This window comes from Eleutherodactylus coqui, chromosome 1 (assembly GCF_035609145.1).
Source record: "Eleutherodactylus coqui strain aEleCoq1 chromosome 1, aEleCoq1.hap1, whole genome shotgun sequence".
Classification (NCBI taxonomy): Eukaryota; Metazoa; Chordata; class Amphibia; order Anura; family Eleutherodactylidae; genus Eleutherodactylus; species Eleutherodactylus coqui.
The window spans coordinates 152,429,215-152,450,769 of record NC_089837.1 but is presented as its reverse complement, the minus strand read 5'-3'; the positions used below and the strand labels follow the sequence as shown (position 1 = coordinate 152,450,769).

Here is a 21,555-nt window from a genome sequence, read left to right as displayed (position 1 = left end):
ACCAGATAGGTAAAACACCGCAATGGGAAAGCAGTCTGCACCCTACCCGTTAGTCAGTGTATTTGTGCTAGACAGGTAAAACACCTCAATGGGAAGTCTTTGTGCACCCACAGCATAGGCGAGCCCATGGAACTCAAAGACGGTATTACACATGAAGAAATCAGAGTGCCCACACATGGCAGAGTTTCACCCTGCCAAGGACCTAGGCCCACACTTCTGCCCTAGTCTTTCAGTGTATTTGTGCCAGATAGGTAAAAAACCGCAATTGGAAAGCTGTCTGCACCCTACCCAAGTCAGTCAGTGTATTTGTGCCAGACAGGTAAAACACCGCAATGGGAAATCTTTGTGCACCCACAACATAGGCGAGCCCCTGGAACTCAAAGACGGTATAACACATAAAGAAATCAGAGTGCCCAAACATGGTAGAGTTTCACCCAGCCAAGGACCTCGGCCTCGGCCCACATTTCTGCCCTAGTAATTTAGTGTATATGTGCCGATAGGTAAAACACTGCAATGGTAAAGCCGTCTGCACCCTACCCAAGTCAGACAGTGTATTTGTGCCAGACAGGTAAAACACCGCAATGGGAAGTCTTTGTGCACTCAAACATGGCAGTTTCACCCTGCCAAAGCCTTGGGTTCGGCCCATATTTCTGCCCTAGTCTTTCAATGTATTTGTGCCAGATAGGTAAAACACTGCAATGGAAAAGCCGTCTGCACCCTACCCAAGTCAGTCAGTGTATTTATGCCAGACAGGTTAAACACAGCAATGGGAAATCTTTGTGCACCCACAGCATAGGGAGCCAATGAAACTCAAAGACGGTATTACACATAAAGACATCAGAGTTCCTAAACATGGCAGAGTTTCACCCCGCCAAGGACCTCGGCCTCGGCCCACATTTCTGCCCTAGCCTTTCAATGTATTTGTGCCAGATAGGTAAAACACTGCAATGGGAAAGCCGTCTGCACCCTACCAAAGTCAGTCACTGTATTTGTGCCAAACAGGTAAAACACCACAATGGGAAGTCTTTGTGCACCCACAGCATAGGTGAGCCCATGAAACTCAAAGACGGTATTACACATGAAAAAAATCAGAGTGCCCAAACATGGCTGAGTTTCCCCCTGCCAAGGACCTCAGCCTCGGCCCACACCCTCATCAATTGTTGGCACAGCTGTGAACGTCTCATTAAATCAGTTACGGTTGCTTTCATCGCTCCAAAGACTGGATGAACCACAAAGAAGTTCCACAGGCCATGCCTGGCGAAGTTGATTCTCCCCCCCCCCCCCCCAGGACCACGGCTTCTGCCCACACCCTCAATAATCATGGGCATAAAGCGGACTCGGATGCTAGTACAGCTGTGAATGTCTCATTAATTCAGTAACGCTTTTGTTTCGTCCAAATCAGTGTCTCAGATAACTGTGCTAACACAAGAGCAAATACATCTTGCCCAGCGCTGATCCCCAGACCCCAAGCAGGGGGAGGAGGTGGCATAATGAGGCCAGAAACCATGACTGAGGTAGGAACCGCAATACTCTGTGTGAGAAGCACGTGAGCGGGCCCTGGGTAAGGCTCAGTCCCAGCCTCCAGCTTGTGTGACTCAAGGTGCCATGAGTTACATAGCTATGGGGAAATCCATGTGTCCCCACACACTTCATTCTGTGTTTGTGTCAGGCAGCTGAACACCGCTATGGAAAACCTTTGCGCACCCACAGTATAGGTGGACCCCTGAAACATTTCTGTTGCAAGAGTTTAGGCGAAACCCTCAAACCTTTAAGTAGGAAGTGTATAGACGGACCCCTGAAACTTTTCTGCTGCAAGTGTATAGACGAACCCCTGAAACCTTTTATTTGTAAGTGTATAGGTGAACCCCTCGAACCTTTCAGTAGCAAGTATATAGGCGGACCCCTGTAATATTTCTGTAGCAAAACTATAGGCGAACCCTTCAAACCTTTCAGTAGCAAGTGTATAGGCGTACCCCTGTGACATATATGTAGCAAGAGTATAGGTGGACCCCGGTAACATTTCTGTAGCAAGAGTATAGGCGGACCCCTGTAACATTTCTTTAGCAAGAGTATGGGCGAACCCCTCAAACCTTTCAGTAGCAAGAGTATACGCGGACACCAGTAACATTTATGTAGCAAGAGTATAGGCAGACCCCAGTAACATTTCTGTAGCAAGAATATAGGCGAACCCCTCAAACCTTTCAGTAGCAAGAGTATAGGCGGACTCCTGTAACATTTCTGTAGCAAGACTATAGGCGAACCCCTCAAACCTTTCAGTAGCAAGTGTATAGGCGGACCCCTGTAGCATATATGTAGCAAGAGTATAGGTGGACCCCAGTAACATTTCTGTAGCAAGAGGATAGGCGGACCTCTGTAACATTTCTGTAGAAAACATATAGGCGAAGCCCTCAAACCTTTCAGTAGCAAGAGTATAGGCGGACCCCTCAAACCTTTCAATAGCAAGAGTATAGGCGGATCCGTGTAACATTTCTGTAGCAAAACTATAGGCGAACCCCTCAAACCTTTCAGTAGCAAGTGTATAGGTGGACCCCTGTAACATAGGTATATGTACGAAGAGTACAGGTGGACTCCAGTAACATTTCTGTAGCAAGAGTATAGGCGGACCCCAGTAACATTTCTGTAGCAAGAGTATAGGCGGACCCCTGTAACATTTCTGTAGCAAGAGTATAGGCAAACCCCTCAAACCTTTTAGTACCAAGAGTATAGGCGGACCCCAGTAACATTTCTGTAGCAAGAGTATAGGCGGACCCCTCAAACCTTTCAGTAGCAAGAGTATAGGCGGATCCCAGTAACATTTCTGTAGCAAGAGTATAGGCAGACCCCAGTAACATTTCTGTAGCAAGAGTATAGACGGACCCCAGTAACATTTCTGTAGCAAGAGTATAGGCAAACCCTTCAAACCTTTTAGTAGAAAGAGTATAGGCGGACCCCTGTAACATTTCTGTAGCAAGACTATAGGCAAATCTCTCAAACCTTTCAGTAGCAAGTGTATAGGCTGACCCCTGTAGCATATATGTAGCAAGAGTATAGGCGGACCCCAGTAACATTTCTGTAGAAAACGTAAAGGCAAACCCCTCAAACCTTTCAGTAGCAAGAGTATAGGCGGACCCCAATAATATTTCTGTTGCAAGAGTATAGGCGGACACCTCTAACGTTTCAGTAGCAAGAGTATAGGCGGACCCCAGTAACATTTCTGTAGCAAGAGTATAGGCGAACCCCTGTAACATTTCAGTAGCAAGAGTATAGGCGAACCCCTGTAACATTTCTATAGCAAGAGTATAGGCGAACCCCTTAAACCTTTCGGTAGCAAGTGTATAGGCGGACCCCTGTAACATTTATGTATCAAGAGTAGAGATGAGCGAGCATACTCGCTAAGGACAATTGGTCGAGCGAGCATTGTCCTTAGCGAGTACCTGCCCGCTCGGAAGAAAAGGATCGTTTGCCGGCGTGGGTGAGCGGTGAGTTGCGGGAGTGAGCAGAGGGGAGCGGGGGGGAGAGAGAGATCTCCCCTCCATTCCCCCCTGCTCTCCCCCGCCACTCCCCGCCCCCCGCCAGCACCTGAACCTTTTCTTCCGAGCGGGCAGGTACTCGCTAAGGACAATGCTCGCTCGAGCAATTGTCCTTAGCGAGTATGCTCGCTCATCTCTAAGCAAGAATATAGGCGGACCCGAGTAACATTTCTGTAGTAAGAGTATTGGCGAACCCCTGTAAGATTTGTGTAGCGAGAGTATAGGCGAACCCCTGAAACATTGGTGTAGCAAGAGTATAGGCGAACACCTGAAGAAATTTGTTTACCAAGAGTATCGGCGAAGCCCGAAAAAATTAGTTTGCAAACAGTATTGGCAATGGCCTGAAAAATTGGTGTACCAAGAGTACAAGTGTACCCGTGAAAAATTGCTGAATGCCGGGGGCAGGTGAAACCCCTAAAAAATTTTTAAAGATACAGCTTGTTATTGCTTAATTTGTAACAGAGCCTGAAGGCAGCCCTCCGAAAAAATGGTTTTAGTTTAACTTTTAGAACTTTAAAAACTTTTAAACAGAGCATTTTGGGCCACAGAGAAATTGGCAGTTCAGCGTGATGACATGCTGTTTTAGGAGGAGGAGGAGTCATATCCGTGAGGGATACACAAAACTAAATCTACCCTTTTTTGGGGTTATAGAGGATGCATTTTTCTTCTGTTGCAGCGAAAAGAATCTTTAGGATCCGCTGCTTTCCACTGGTGGAGAAGAGAAGTCTGGGGAAAGCCAGCCTTTGTTCATCCTTATGAGGGTAGGCATGTCGGCGCTGTCAGTTGACAGGCAAGTACGCTTATCCGTGATGATCCCCCCAGCAGCACTAAACACACCCTAGCACATCCAGGGCGTGCAGTGCTAGTTCATGCTACGTGTCCAGCTTTGACACCCAATAGTTGTATAGAGCAGAGGGATCACGTAAGACGGTGGTATGGTCGGCTATGTACTCCCTCACCATCCTTTTACAGTGCTCCCTCCGACTCAGTCTTGATTGGGGAGTAGTGACACAGTCTTGCTGGGGAGCCATAAAACTGGCAAAGGCCTTGGAGAGTGTTCCCCTGCCTGGGCTGGACATGCTGCCTGATCCCCGCGCCTCCCCTGCTATTTGGCCCTCTGAACTACGTCTTCTACCGCTAGCGCTGTCAGATGGAAACTTTAGCATCACTTTTTCCACCAGGGCCCTGTGGTATTGTATCACTCTCGTACCCCTTTCCTCTTCGGGAATGAGAGTAGAAAGGTTCCCCTTACACTGTGGATCAGAAGGGTGTACACCCAGTAATCCGTGTTGGCAAGAATGCGTCTAACGCATGGGTCACGGGAAAGGCAGCCTAACATGAAGTCAGCAATGTGTGCCAGAGTCCCAGTACGCAACACATCGCTGTCCTCACTAGGAGGATGTTACTCCACCTCCTCTTCAGCCCATACATGCTGAACAGATGACAGGCAAGCAGCATGGGTACCCTCTATACTGTGGCCAGCAGTCTCTTCCCCCCTCCTCCTCCTTCTCGCCCTCTCCCTCCTTCTCCTCCAAAAAACTCTGAGATATAGACGTGAGGGTGGTCTGGCTATCAAGCGACATACTGTCATCACCCGTCTCCTCTTCTAACCGCCTTCCTCTGGTTCAACTTCCTTAGAAGTTGTTATGTCCATGTGTTATATCTGCAGTACGTAGAACAGGTCATAAAGTGGATGCCACAGCATGTGTCAACTATCACCACCTCCTCTTTCTCCCAGTCCCAGAGATAGAGCAGACAGAGCATCTCCCCTCTACTTCACCCTGTGCCAGATCCCCCAAAGACTACGAAAGATTCCTCATGGATAAGTTTGAAAGGTGTTTGATTATTCAGTGTCATGGATGAAAACAGGGACGTCCAGGCAACCAGAGGGAGAAGACATATCATTGTATGCACTGATACCCAACCATTTTTTCCTCCAAGGAAGAAGATGAGGGTGGGTCAGTGTGCGCATAAGCTTTCAAGCAATGTGTACTCAGAGGGATGTGGAAACAGAGGTTGCCATCTCCTGCTGCTCACTGTAGTCCACTCAGGAGGTGGAGGGCAATGAAAAGAAACAGGAAGTGGAAGATGATGAGCTACTTGGCCCAACATGGTGTGAAGTCAAGGAGCATTATCATAGCAGATTAGAGGGAGAGCAGAAATAGACAGACATTAAAGGGACAACATCCTCCAAAAATAGCAAGTAGAATTGCAGATAAACAAAAGGGCCATACACCATCAGCTACTACTAGCTGTATCACCAGCAACATCAGGCGCACAACTAGGTTTGCTCAGAAGACTTGTGCAGCTTGGGCATTCTTGGAAATTGCATGTGATGATACAAAATGGGGTAATCTATAAGATCTGCTGTAAGTGATTGAATTGAGGCAAGAACGTAAACTCAATCTCACCACAACATGTATAAACAGCCACAACTGTCAATTGCGGAAGAGTCATGGTTCAGATGGCTTCCATTGACTTCAGTGGAAGCTGTCTGTGTGGAATCTGCGCACAAATGGAGCATTTTGCAATTTTTCCTCTGGAAGTGTGAAATGCAATTGGTTTCCACTTGTGTGTATGAAAAATCACTTTTTCATAGTAAGCTATGGGCGATATTTGCTACGGAATCTGAAGGCGGATGCCCACCTTGGATAACGCATTGTAAATCTGCCCGTGTGCAGGCGGCCTAATACAGACACCTATTTCAGTCTTCATTCTCTCCTATGAGGGCAATTTGTCTTTGTAGCAGGAAATGTTTACCTTGCCAAGACACACGCCAGAGAAATGTTTGCTGATTAGATTATCACTAGAGATGAGCGAGCACCAAAATGCTCGGGTGCTCGTTACTCGAGATGAAATTTTTGCGATGCTCGAGGGTTCGTAACGAACCCCATTGAAGTCAATGGGCGACCCGAGCATTTTTGTATATCGCCGATGCTCGCTAAGGTTTCCATTTGTGAAAATCTGGGCAATTCAAGAAAGTGATGGGAACGACACAGCAACGGATATAGGGCAGGCGAGGGGCTACATGTTGGGCTGCATCTCAAGTTCCCAGGTCCCACTATTAAGCCACAATAGCGGCAAGAGTGCCCCCCCTCCCAACAATTTTTACTTCTGAAAAGCCCTCATTAGCAATGCATACCTTAGCTAAGCACCACACTACCTCCAACAAAGCACAATCACTGCCTGCATGACACTCTGCTGCCACTTCTCCTGGGTTACATGCTGCCCAACCTCCCGCACGATCCAGTGTCCACAGCGCACACCAGAGTGTCCCTGTGCAGCCTTCAGCTGCCTTCATGCCACACCACCCTCATATCTATTTATAAGTGCATCTGCCATGAGGAGGAACCGCAGGCACACACTGCAGAGGGTTGGCACGGCTAGGCAGTGACCCTCTTTAAAAGTGGTGGGGCGATAGCCCACAATGCTGTACAGAAGCAATGAGAAATATAATCCTGTGCCACCGCCATCAGGAGCTGTACACGTGGGCATAGCAATGGGGAACCTATGTGCCACACACTATTCATTCTGTCAAGGTGTCTGCATGCCCCAGTCAGACCGCGTTTTTTTATAAATAGTCACAGGCAGGTACAACTCCGCAATGGGAATTCCTTGTGCACCCACAGCATGGGTGGCTCCCTGAAACCCACCGGCTGTACATAAATGTATCCCATTGCAGTGTCCTGGACAGCAGAGCTAACGTCAGATTAAATGCAGGTGGGCTTCGGCCCACACTGCATGCCCCAACCTTACCGGGGTTTTTAATTCATAGACACAGGCAGGTACAACTCCCTATTGTGAAGTCCCTGTGGACCGACAGCATGGGTGGGTGCCAGGAAGCCACTGGCGGTACATAAATATATCCCATTGCATTGCCCATCACAGCTGAGGTAATGTCATGTTTAATGCAGGTGGGCTTCGGCCCACACTGCATGCCCCAGTCAGACTGGGGTTCTTTAGAAGTGGACACATGCAGTTACAACTCTGTGTGGACCGACAGCATGGGTGGCTCCCTGGAACCCACCGACGGTACATAAATATATCCCATTGCAGTGCCCAGCACAGCTGAGGTAATGTCATGTTTAATGCAGGTGGGCTTCAGCCCACACTGCATGCCCCAGTCAGACTGGGGTTCTTTAGAAGTGGACACATGCAGTTACAACTCCGTGTGGACCGACAGCATGGGTGTGTGCCAGGAAGCCACCGGCGGTACATAAATGTATCCCATTGCAGTGCCCAGCACAGCTGAGGTAACGTCAGCTTTAATAAATATAAAAATTAAAAAAATTAATTGGATTACACTGTAGTTGAGGGCCCCAAAAAATTGGTGTACCAACAGTACTAATGTACGTCAGAAAAACTGCCCATGCCCAACCAAGAGGGCAGGTGAAACCCATTAATCGCTTTGGTTAATGTGGCTTAATTTGTAACTAGGCCTAGAGGCAGCCCAGTTAAAATAAAAATTGGTCCAGGTGCAAGTTTCAACGCTTTAATGAGCATTAAATCATATAAAAATTGTTTACAAAAATTATATGACTGAGCTTTGTGGGCCTAAGAAAAATTGCCCATTCGGCTTGATTACGTCAGGTTTCAGGAGGAGGAGCAGGAGGAGGAGGATGAATATTATACACAGATTGATAAAGCTAAAAGGTCCACGTTTTTGATGGTGATAGAGAACAATGCTCCCATCCGCGGGTGCAGCCTACATATTGTTTAGGTATCGCTGCTGTCCGCTGGTGGAGAAGAGAAGTCTGGGGAAATCCAGGCTTTGTTCATCTTGATGAGTGTAAGCCTGTCGGCACTGTCGGTTGACAGGCGGGTACGCTTATCTGTGATGATTCCCCCAGCCGCACTAAACACGACGAGACGCTAGCCACAGGACAAGCAAGCACCTCCAGGGCATACAGCGCGAGTTCAGGCCACGTGTCCAGCTTCGACACCCAGTAGTTGTAGGGAGCAGGGGCGTCACGGAGGACGGTCCTGCGATCGGCTACGTACTCCCTCACCATCTTTTACAGTGCTCCCGCCGACTCAGCCTTGACTGGGGAGCGGTGACACAGTCTTGCTGGGGAGCCAGAAAGCTGTCAAAGGCCTTAGAGAGTGTTCCCCTGCCTGTGCTGTACATGCTGCCTGATCTCCGCACCTCCCCTGCTACCTGGCCCTCGGAACTGCGCCTTCGGCCACTAGCGCTGTCGGATGGGAATTTTACCATCAGTTTGTCCACCAGGGTCCTATGGTATAGCATCACTCTCGAACCCCTTTCCTCTTCGGGTATGAGAGTGGAAAGGTTCTCCTTATACCGTGGGTCGAGCAGTGTGTACACCCAGTAATCCGTAGTGGCCAGAATGCGTGTAACGCGAGGGTCACGAGAAAGGCATCCTAACATGAAGTCAGCCATGTGTGCCAGGGTACCTGTACGCAACACATGGCTGTCCTCACTAGGAAGATCACTTTCAGGATCCTCCTCCTCCTCCTCAGGCCATACACGCTGAAAGGATGACAGGCAAGCAGCATGGGTACCCTCAGCAGTGGGCCAAGCTGTCTCTTCCCGCTCCTCCTCATCCTCCTCATGCTCCTCCTCCTCCTCCTCTACGCGCTGAGATATAGACAGGAGGGTACTCTGACTATCCAGCGACATACTGTCTTCCCCCGCCTCTGTTTCCGAGCGCAAAGCATCTGCCTTTATGCTTTGCAGGGAACTTCTCAAGAGGCATAGCAGAGGAATGGTGACGCTAATGATTGCAGCATCGCCGCTCACCATCTGGGTAGACTCCTCAAAGTTTCCAAGGACCTGGCAGATGTCTGCCAACCAGGCCCACTCTTCTGTAAAGAATTGAGGAGGCTGACTCCCACTGCGCCGCCCATGTTGGAGTTGGTATTCCACTATAGCTCTACGCTGCTCATAGAGCCTGGACAACATGTGGAGCGTAGAGTTCCACCGTGTGCACGTTGCACAGCAGTCGGTGCACTGGCAGATGAAACTGATGTTGCAGGGTGCGCAGGGTGGCAGCGTCCGTGTGGGACTTGCGGAAATGTGCGCAAAGTTGGCGCACCTTTCCGAGCAGGTCTGACAACCGTGGGTAGCTTTTCAGAAAGCGCTGAACCACCAAATTAAAGATGTGGGCCAGGCATGGCACGTGCGTGAGGCTGCCGAGCTGCAGAGCCGCCACCAGGTTACGGCCGTTGTCACACACGACCATGCCCGGTTGGAGGCTCAGCGGCGCAAGCCAGCGGTCGGTCTGCTCTGTCAGACCCTGCAGCAGTTTGTGGGCCGTGTGCCTCTTCTCTCCTAAGCTGAGTAGTTTCAGCACGGCCTGCTGACGCTTGCCCACCGCTGTGCTGCCGTGCCGCGCGACACCGACTGCTGGCGACGTGCTGCTGCTGACACATCTTGATTGCGAGACAGAGGTTGCGTAGGAGGAGGAGGAGGAGGAGGGTGGTTTAGTGGAGGAAGCATACACCGCCGCAGATACCACCACCGAGCTGGGGCCCGCAATTCTGGGGGTGGGTAGGACGTGAGCGGTCCCAGGCTCTGACTCTGTCCCAGCCTCCATTAAATTCACCCAATGTGCTGTCAGGGAGATATAGTGGCCCTGCCCGCCTGTGCTTGTCCACGTGTCCGTTGTTAAGTGGACCTTGGCAGTAACCGCGTTGGTGAGGGCGCGTACAATGTTGCGGGAGACGTGGTCGTGCAGGGCTGGGACGGCACATCAGGAAAAGTAGTGGCGACTGGGAACCGAGTAGCGCGGGGCCGCGGCCGCCATCATACCTTTGAAAGCCTCCGTTTCCACAACCCTATACGGCAGCATCTCCAGGCTGATAAATTTGGCTATGTGCACGTTTAACGCTTGAGCGTGCGGGTGCGTGGCGGCGTACTTGCGCTTGCGCTCCAACACTCGGCTAGCGACGGCTGGACGGTGCGCTGAGAGACATTGGTGGATGGGGCCGAGGACAGCGGAGGTGAGAGTGCGGGTGCAGGCCAGGAGACGGTAGTGCCTGTGTCCTGAGAGGGGGGTTGGATCTCAGTGGCAGGTTGGGGCACAGGGGGAGAGGCAGCGGTGCAAACCGGAGGCGGTGAACGGCCTTCGTCCCACCTTGTGGGGTGCTTGGCCATCATATGTCTGCGCATGCTGGTGGTGGTGAGGCTGGTGGTGGTGGCTCCCCGGCTGATCTTGGCGCGACAAAGGTTGCACACCACTGTTCGTCGGTCGTCTGCACTCTCAGTGAAAAACTGCCACACCTTTGAGCACCTCGGCCTCTGCAGGGTGGCATGGCGCGAGGGGGCGCTTTGGGAAACAGTTGGTGGATTATTCGGTCTGGCCCTGCCTCTACCCCTGGCCACCGCACTGCCTCTTCCAACCTGCCCTGCTGCTGCACTTGCCTCCCCCTCTGAAGACCTGTCCTCAGTAGGCGTAGCAAACCAGGTGGGGTCAGTCACCTCATCGTCCTGCTGCTCTTCCTCCGAATCCTCTGTGCGCTCCTCCCTCGGACTTACTCAAATTACTACTACCTGAGTGATAGACAACTGTGTCTCATCGTCATCGTCCTCCTCACCCACTGAAAGCTCTTGAGACAGTTGCCGGAAGTCCCCAGCCTCATCCCTCGGACCCCGGGAACTTTCCAAAGGTTGGTCATCGGTCACGACAAACTCCTCCGGTGGGAGAGGAACCATTGCTGGCCATTCTGGGCAGGGGCCCGTGAACAGTTGCTGGGAGTCTGCCTGCTCCTCAGAATGTGTCATTGTAATGGAGTGAGGAGGCTGGGAGGAAGGAGGAGCAGCAGCCAGAGGATTCAGAGTTGCAGCAGTGGACGGCGCAGAATTCTGGGTGGTCGATAGATTGCTGGATGCACTTTCTGCCATCCACGACAGGACCTGCTCACACTGCTCATTTGCTAATAAAAGTCTACCGCGTGGACCCATTAATTGTGAGATGAATGTGGGGACGCCAGAAACGTGCCTCTCTCCTAATCCCGCAGCAGTCGGCTGCGATACACCTGGATCAGGAGCTCGGCCTGTGCCCACACCCTGACTTGGGCCTCCGCGTCCTCGCCTGCGTCCACGTCCTCTAGGCCTACCCCTACCCCTCAGCATGCTGTATTACCAGTAGTGCAGAAACAGAACGCTGTAATTAAATGTGCCGCTTATTGGCCTGTGGTTGTAGGCTGACTTCCCTTACGGAACGCACAGCAGAGCCAGGAAACAATTTTGCGCACGCCTGTAGTGAGACATAGGTGCGTATGACTGAGCTAGTGGAATTCACAGCGCAGAAGCAGTCAAGTGGCCAAAGGCCAGTAGTAGGCCTTAAGTATTTTGCTTCTATTTTTTTTAAATGCTGAGCTGATACAGCAGACAGATACTGTAGGCAGCGTATAATATTATGTATACTGTTTCCCTCTGGCGGGATGACGACGGTGATGTAACGGAGACAGCAGAGCCAGGAAACAATTTTGTGCAAGCCTGCTGTAACGCTTAGCTGCCTATTAATTAGGACTACTACACCCAGCAGATAGATACTGTAGGCAGCATATAATATGTATACTGTTTCCCTCTGGCGGGATGACGGCGGTGATGTAACGGAGACAGTAGAGCCAGGAAACAATTTTGCGCAAGCCTGCTGTAATGCTTAGCTGCGTATTAATTAGGACTACTACCCCCAGCAGACAGATACTGTAGGCAGCGTATAATATTATGTATACTGTTTCCCTCTGGCGGGATGACGGCGGTGATGTAACGGAGACAGCAGAGCCAGGAAACAATTTTGCGCAAGCCTGCTGAAACGCTTAGCTGCGTATTAATTAGGACTACTACCCCCAGCAGACAGATACTGTAGGCAGCGTATAATATTATGTATACTGTTTCCCTCTGGCGGGATGACGGCGGTGATGTAACGGAGACAGCAGAGCCAGGAAACAATTTTGTGCAAGCCTGCTGTAACGCTTAGCTGCGTATTAATTAGGACTACTACCCCCAGCAGATAGATACTGTAGGCAGCATATAATATTATGTATACTGTTTCCCTCTGGCGGGATGACGGCGGTGATGTAACGGAGACAGGAGAGCCAGGAAACAATTTTGCGCAAGCCTGCTGTAATGCTTAGCTGCGTATTAATTAGGACTACTACCCCCAGCAGACAGATACTGTAGGCAGCGTATAATATTATGTATACTGTTTCCCTCTGGCGGGATGACGGCGGTGGTGTAACGGAGACAGCAGAGCCAGGAAACAATTTTGCGCAAGCCTGTTGAAACGCTTAGCTGCGTATTAATTAGGACTACTACCCCCAGCAGACAGATACTGTAGGCAGCGTATAATATTATGTATACTGTTTCCCTCTGGCGGGATGACGGCGGTGATGTAACAGAGACAGCAGAGCCAGGAAACAATTTTGCGCAAGCCTGCTGAAACGCTTAGCTGCGTATTAATTAGGACTACTACCCCAGCAGACAGATACTGTAGGCAGCGTATAATATTATGTATACTGTTTCCCCTGTGTTGACGGCGGTGATGTAACGGAGACAGCAGAGCCAGGAAACAATTTTGCGCAAGCCTGCTGAAACGCTTAGCTGCGTATTAATTAGGACTACTACCCCCAGCAGACAGATACTGTAGGCAGCGTATAATATTATGTATACTGTTTCCCTCTGCCGGGATGACGGCGGTGATGTAACGGAGACGGCAGAGCCAGGAAACAATTTTGCGCAAGCCTGCTGTAACGCTTAGCTGCGTATTAATTAGGACTACTACCCCCAGCAGACACGCAGTAAACTGAAGACAGTCACAGGCAGCCCAAATATAGTATTTTTCCCCAATTTTTTTGAAAAAGCCCACTGCCTATATAGCCTGTATATCTCTTTCCCTGCGTCACCAGTACTGGCCCTATACTCTGTACAATGGCTGCAGACTGAGGACGCAATGCTCTGCACGCCCGATATACATGAAAAAAAAATGTGCAACACTGCTAAAAGCAGCCTCAACAGTACTGCACACGGTCAGATGTGGCCCTAAGAAGGACCGTTGGGGTTCTTGAAGCCTAAAATCACTCCTAACACTCTCCCTATAGCAACTCCAGCATCAGCAGCACTTTCCCTGATCTCTGTCAGAATGCATCTGTGGTGAGCCGCGGGAGGGGCCGATTTATATACTCGGGTGACACCTGATCTCGCCAGCCACTCACTGCAGGGGGGTGGTATAGGGCTTGAACGTCGCAGGGGGAAGTTGTAATGCCTTCCCTGTCTTTCTATTGGCCAGAAAAGTGCGCTAACATCTCAGAGATGAAAGTGAAAGTAACTCGAACATCGCGTGGTGCTCGCCTCTAGTAACGAGCATCTCGAACATGCTAATACTCGAACAAGTATCAAGCTCGGACGAGTACGTTCGCTCATCTCTAATTATCACTTATTATTTGACATAATACATTATCAAATGAAAGTACAAAGGAGAAACATTTGTAAAGTCGGTACGAGACAGCAGTATCACAGGCTGGAGCAGACTTTACATACACTGTAGTTATCAAACGTGTAGCTAATAAAGAGCGAGGATTTGCTTTGCCTTTAGAGCTTTACTGTGTCACATAGAAACCCACTGTGCTTAATTTGGCATCAATTTCTGCCTTTCATCATTTTAACTTTTCTTTATTAATCAAACATTTATGAAAGTTTATGAGTTTAGATTTTATGAGTATCTTATAAATACAGGCAAACAGTATATGCACGATTCTACATAAGTATGGGTTACATACCGTTTCTCTAAGCAATACAACATCTGCTTCTTCCAATGTACATGGGGTGCAGCAAGCCCAAACATCCCATTGAGGTTTCCAGTAAAACAAAAGCCATAGTAATCCAAAGGTAAATATGTATCCTACAATGCAAAGGACTTTCTGACATAGAACTGTTCTGTATCCAAATATTTCCTGTATAAAAAAGTAAAAATATTGTTTAAAACCATATTTCTTGTTAAAAACCATTTTACACTGTGATACACTTGAGAAGGATTAAGTATATGGAATATGCAAATGAGTTCTGTGATTTCAGTATACTAGCTCTAAAACCCTTTAGTGAACGCCTGTTTGACCTTTAACGGTGGTCACTAATGGGCGTTAAGCTTGCGCATACAGCTTTTTAAGGCAGGGGCTTGACTGACTACTAACAGAAAGGCTCCTGCTATAACTGCCAGCAATGCAGAAACCTCAGATCCTGGCAGTTTTACCCCTTACATGCCACAATCAACAGTAACTGCAGCAAATAAGCTTATGACTGGTGGAGGAGGCGCCTCCTGTCACCCATCGGCACCCCTCAATGTGATTGCAAAGTACTAATGGGTTTCCATTGTGTCTGCAATGTAACTCAGTCTATTAGACCCTGACTCTGCAGAGTCTCAGACGAGCTGCTCACTGCTGGTAATGCCCCTGAGCCAAAAACATAAATGTAGAAGAGCCTGCAAACCAAGTATGAGGCTTTCTAAAAGCATAAGGAGGAAAACAAATAAGTGCATAATTTTTTCTGTAGGAGCTTAGTGAGATATGTGTGTATTAATTTTTCATGCACAAAGGTTTCCATAGTCTTTAAGCTACATAAGGAAAGTCAGTCTGTAAGTTGCCACCACTAAAGTAAAGCTCCATCCATTTACACTGATAGATGATTACTCAAAAGTCGCTTAAACTATAGTTTGAGTGAAAGTTTTGAGTGATCATCTTTGCATACTTTATAGTTGCTAATTAGATACTATACAGTTATGCAAGTGGAGTGGGACACTGCTGCGGCCACTATGAAAACAATACAGCTGTTTTGCATAAGCAAACAGCTGTATTGTTCTCCAAGCTTACTGCTAGTGTCCCTGCTGTGAATTGCCTCTGGGACACAGGCAGAGAGAATTTTATCAGCACTGCTAGCTGATCGCTCTAGAAAACTAGAAGCTACCGCTCAATGATTCCTGCAAGAAAACTGCTCGATATCCGTGCATTTAGGCCTCATGTCCACGGGGAAAATAAGAATTAAAATCCGCAGCGGATTTTAACTCTTCTCCCGCGCAGATCCGCATCCCATAGGGATGCATTGACCACCCGCGGGTAGATAAATACCCGCGGATCGTCAATAAAAGTGATTTAAAAAAAAATGGAGCATGAAAAAATCTGGACCATGCTCCATTTTCATGCGGGTCTCCCGCGGGGACGGCTCCCGCGGGCTTCTATTGAAGCCTATGGAAGCCGTCCGGATCCGCGGGACACAAAAATCATATTTTACTTACACGCTCCGGTTCTTCTCTTCGGCGCCGCGCCATCTTCTCTCCGACGCGGCCGGATCATTTTGCTTCGGCCCGGCGCATGCGCGGGGCACGTCACCGACATCATCATGCACATCCGCCGAGCCGAAGAATGAAGATCCGGCCGCGACGAGAGAAGATGACGCCGCAGCGAAGAGAAGAAACGGAGCGGATGGGAGGTGAGTTTATTCTCATTTATTTGTATTTTCAGCGCTCATGTCCGCGGGGCAGGGGGGACCCGCTGCAGATTCTACATGTAGAATCCGTAGCGGGCCCGATTTTCCCCGTGGACATGAGGCCTTAGACAGAACGGTTACAGCTCAAAAGATTCTTTTGAGTGAATTTGAGCGATAAACCTTGTGTCTAAATGGGCCTTAAGCTTGCTGCATAGTGATTTCTAAAGCTCCCATTCGCTCAATTAGGCTTCCCTATGAATCCTTGCCAAAGAGCTCTCTGGTTGCCTATGCAAACTCTTGACATGATAATATACAATAATAACCCAATCTCTCAATAGTTGATGTGTATCTGTACAAATGACACTCTGATGGTGAATGAATAATACAGATCACAGAAATACAGAGAACATTTTGTGGCCAGAACAACAGAAGCTAAATTAATGCTCACTTTTTAAAGCATTTCATGGGTTCCATCTTTGTGCAAACCAGAGTGATGTAATAATCCAATAATGATCAATTATCAGGTATGCACTCTTTATACATAACTATAATACAATAGTCCTTTGTTGTCTTCATTGTGTAGCTAGCGGAAATAATTAAAATTGATTAGTTATGGCTTCAGATTTTGAAACCAAGAAACTACACCGCTAAGTTATTTTCCGCTTCACATCATGAGAACGCTGCACCAGTATTTTATGTTACTGCCTCTATAGTTTTAGTTGAGTCTATACAGATAATTTTGTAAAAGACTAAAAGATACAGTTTAACAATTTGCAATAAATTCTAATATATATAGTTAGTAATCATGTCAAAGATGTTTTACCACCGCAGTTCCCTCAACTCTTATTGTATCTGATAGAGTGTAATGAGGAATGCCTGCGCATCAACCCCCATTCTCGGGTTCAGGGGGTATCCCTTTTGACCATTTACAAATTTCAGCAAGAAAACATGACATAGCCATAGCACCGGCTTCTTGACCCAGAGTTCCTAAGACCACAGACCCTATAGTAGTAGCTTAGTCGACTTCCATTGGAGTTAAATCACTACCTCTGAAGATAAATGTTGGGTATAATAATTATGTTGGGCATAATAACTTTTGATTATTACACTTACACTCAACAGTTGGTTACGTCTATCACAAGGACTTATGTTAATTTAGGAAAACTGCATGTACTCAGAAGTGGAGGTTGAGCTATTAATTAAAAACAATGCTATTGTGTTGCCAAGTTCAATTTATTACACGCGGATTAGTAAAAAGTAGGGCAATTTATTTTTCCATGATGTTGTGCTCTCTAGTTTCTTGGCATGAACTCTATGAAGCATGGGCATGAACCCTTGTGAAGAAATAATACCTGCAGGATGGATTGACACACATACGAGGAAAAAGTACAAGTCCTTCCTTGTTCCTTATTCCTCCATTTCTGGCTTCAACTCAAATAAGCAACATGAAAAACTGCCACAAAAACTGTCTTTAAAAAAAACTATGTGTGAAACCAATCTTAGGGCGAGCACCCACTGGCGATTGCGTTTTCGCCGCGTTTCCCGCGATTTTTCCGTGCGTTTATCGCGGCATTTTCGCGGCTTTTCCGTTAATTTCCATTGACATTCATGGTTGCATTAGGAGAAAAATAAGGACACATATGCAACTGACAGTTCCTATGTTAAAAACGCAAACGCAACGCAAAAAAAACGCCAGTGGACAGGAACACATGTTATCTCTATGCCTGTGCAGGAAAAACGCAAAACGCAAAACGCAGGTAAAAAAACGCCAGTGGGTGCTCGCCCTTAGGCCGGGCTCACACAACCGTATTGGAACTGCATATTATGTGTACTCTCTACGCCCCTGTGTAATACACAGTGCCTCACAGGCAATCAATTATGTTGCCTGACACAGTTACGCTCACATTAGTGTGTCAGAATTGCGTAATACATGAGGACAAAAAAAGAACGCAGCATGTTCTATTTTGCCACGTATATACACGAGATAGAGCCCATTGTTCTCTATTGTCACATATATACCCATGCCCATATACAATTACATTGCGTATGGGCTGCGCGTATACGCGTCATCGCTAAGCGACCGCGCAGGAAATATGAACAGAAAAGAAAGCAAGTGTACTGCTCATAACTGCTTCCATGATTACTCGGTCATGCACAGTACAGTTTTGCCGCCATATGCAGGATCACAGCTGGGTTCATAGCTGTAAACTGCTGCTGTGGGAGCCCCGCAGCGTTTCATGCCTACAGCCATGTGAGCCTGACTTTAATGTTTCTTCTTTTTGCTCCTTGATTTCTCAAACATGCACAGTACCCTGTTACTAATGTCCTCAATGTGACCCCGATATACACATATAATTATACAAGAGCCAATGTATGTATCACAATGTAAATCAGGCAACTACTGGAGAACGCACTAAGGATATTTCTACAAATAGTTTTCATAGAACTGAATATCATCATGCAAGTATCCAAACTAGAACTAAGAATGCATTAAATAATATAGAAACTTCTAAGTTAATAGGAAAGTAGTTCCAGAAGGATTACCATCTCATTGTCCTGTCCTTTATTAAGCAGTGCCCGGGAGCCATCCTGCTCCAGTATCCCCATGGTCCTGGGACAAGGTGCACAGTGTTCTTCAGTGTATTGTTCTCACGGAGCAGGTACATAGATGCTCTGCACTCCTTACAGGGAAGGATTCACAATAGCCGGGTGTTTCTTGCAGTGAACACTTACATAATCTTTATTTAAATAAGAATGATCATATATCCTTTACAGTAAGCATACAGTATTGTGCTGGGTGCATTGCTTGTCATTTTTGACATTGATTGTGTGCATAATGACTTAGATATATTGTTTTTTTCACACTCCAAGCTAATTATATGCATTTCTATCGCCTGTAGAAACAAGTTTGTGCTACACTTTAAAGGAAATGTATCAACTATATCTGTTTCTGCCAATTAAAACCAGATGGTGAAATATTTTCCATTTTTCTAATGTGCTTTTATTTTGTTTGTAGCTATTTTTTTATTCAGTTGTCTGTACATGACTTTGGGGGCTAACAACTAAAAAATAGTGGGCACTACGTAATAAGGGAACCTGGTAATGAGGTGCACAATATGTATGACTTGTGGAGAAAGGGACGCAGCCAAAAAGAAAATAGATTATAATTATAGATTATAATAATCATATGCAAAATTTTTGTGAAATGAATACAAAAAGGAACCAAACGTATTAAAACCATTTAAAACACACAAAATAGGCAGGTGACCACTGTAGACGGGTAAGACCATCGTTATCCTACTTTTCTTGTATTTCCTCCTCCCCCTATCCTTAAAGGGGTTGTCCCGCGCCGAAACGGGTTTTTTTTTTTTCAATAGCCCCCCCGTTCGGCGCGAGACAAACCCAATGCATGTGTTGAAAAAAAAAACCGGATAGTACTTACCCGAATCCCCGCGCTCTGGTGACTTCTTACTTACCTTGCAAAGATGGTCGCCGGGATCTTCACCCTCGGTGGACCGCAGGTCTTCTGTGCGGTCCATTGCCGATTCCAGCCTCCTGATTGGCTGGAATCGGCACACGTGACGGGGCGGAGCTACGAGGAGCAGCTCTCCAGCACGAGCAGCCCCATTCAACACGGAGAAGACCGGACTGCGCAAGCGCGTCTAATCGGGCGATTAGACACTGAAAATTAGACGGCACCATGGAGACGGGGATGCTAGCAACGGAGCAGGTAAGTGAATAACTTCTGTATGGCTCATATTTAATGCACGATGTATATTACAAAGTGCATTAATATGGCCATACAGAAGTGTATACCCCAACTTTGTTTCGCGGGACAACCCCTTTAATGCATAAATAAAGAATATATACACAAAAATAGACTTTTGACTGGTTCATGCGCAAATACGTTCTGCAGCAGCAAACATATTTGCGCATGCTTTGAAGCTACTGGAGATACACTTTACAGCAAGGCCATTTATACAATGGATAGGAGGCGACCCATAGACTTGTATGTGAGATAGCTCCAGGCATGTTTTGTAACTTGTGCAGACGTCATTGTGCAGGGAGGACGAGTAGATGATCTGTGACCATCAGCTATCCTGATCAGATGACTGCTGCAAAGCTTTCACTACGGAATAGGAGATGTCAAATAGTATGAGACCTAAGGCCCATTTAGATGGGACGAATGTCGGGCAAATGATACCCGACAGTTGTCCCCGCACACACTAGCTCCCGTGCTCCTGCAGAAGAGTGAGTATCATTGGCTCACAGTACAGAGGCTGGAGGAGATTTCTCTCCTCGCTCTCCCCTGCCCTTCTCCATTGATTTAACACAGCGGCTGTTCAGTACTGAATGGCTGCTATTTACACTAGACGCTCATCGTTCAGGATTTTATGCTGTATAAATGATGGACGATGAGCTGAGTGATAAACCCCCACGGAAAGGACTTCTTATAGGGGGGGGAGACCAGAAAAGAATAGGACCTTCAGTGGTCCAAATACATGCAGAGCCAACTTCGGGGTTATGGATATATGCCCCTTCAAATTTATAGAAAAAATGGCCCAGAAGTGGTAGCATAGGATGACGCAACAAAAGCTTCTTTACTTAAAGGAACATTTTTATTGTTTCATAGTTTAAAAAGGCAACGTTTCGACCTCCTCAAGGTATTTCTCAAGCCAAATAACAGAAGAAACAAGATGTGATACCCATGTTCTGCGTTTAGACGCAGTGAGAAGTGAGCAAAACCACCGATGATTTTATGTAGGCTTAAAACTGAACGACAAACTAAAAGTAAACAAATAGTGCACGATGACTTTGTATTTAGACGTAACAATTAGCGCACATTTCCATTCGTTTGAATGAATTTTTACAATAATCGTCCCTTGTAAATAGCCCTTGATTAAACAGTGTAAAAACGGATTTTTGGATTATTTAAATATAGATTGTAACATCAAAAATGAAAAAGGATTATTTTTAAAACTTGATTTATGTAAGAGGTTATTTTCTCATGACACATTCCATTTAATAAGACTTGAGGCCGGGCTCACATAGGCGGATTTGTATTGTGGATTCCACGGTCGCTGTCCGTGTGGATGATCCACGGTAAAACATGGGCATTAAAAAGTATGCATTTTTGATTTTTTATACACACTTGCGAATACAAAATACATATTTAGCAAGCAGAAGGAAAATCGCACCATGCTCTATTTTGCCGCGGGATACACGCGGATGACTTCCGTTAATATTAATGAATGCCGTCCGACCCGCAGCCCATATACAATTAACATGGCATATGGGCTGCAGGTACCTGTATCATCGCTAGGCGTCAGTGTGGGAAATACAAATAGACCAAACTTGTACTGCTCATGACCGCCTGTGAGCCTCCACGGTCATCTACAGTACAGTTATAAGAGGTATGCAGGGTTACCAGCCGGGCTCACGTGACGGGGTCGGATTCCCCTATGCGGGACGCCTGCAGGCCTAATAGTGGAGTTATTATATTCCTGTGGACAGGAACTGGTATGTAATAAACATAGGGCAAAATGTACTATAAAACCATGTTGTATAGTTGCATCCATCTTG

At 47.2% G+C, this 21,555-nt stretch overlaps 1 protein-coding gene across 2 annotated transcripts in view; it reads right to left on the bottom strand.

Annotated features, from left to right (window-relative positions):
* Nucleotides 1-18,643, bottom strand: part of LOC136626962 (probable cation-transporting ATPase 13A4) — a 119,301-nt gene extending 100,658 nt beyond the window's left edge. For both annotated transcript variants that reach the window (XM_066601919.1, XM_066601927.1), the window contains exons 1-2: nt 18,517-18,643; nt 14,274-14,447 (exon numbers count right to left, since the gene is read on the bottom strand). In XM_066601919.1, coding sequence (XP_066458016.1) covers nt 14,274-14,447; nt 18,517-18,579 — 237 coding nt within the window. In that variant the 5' untranslated portion in view covers nt 18,580-18,643. The remainder of the gene's footprint in view (nt 1-14,273; nt 14,448-18,516) is intronic.
* Between the last annotated feature and the right edge of the window lie 2,912 nt (nt 18,644-21,555).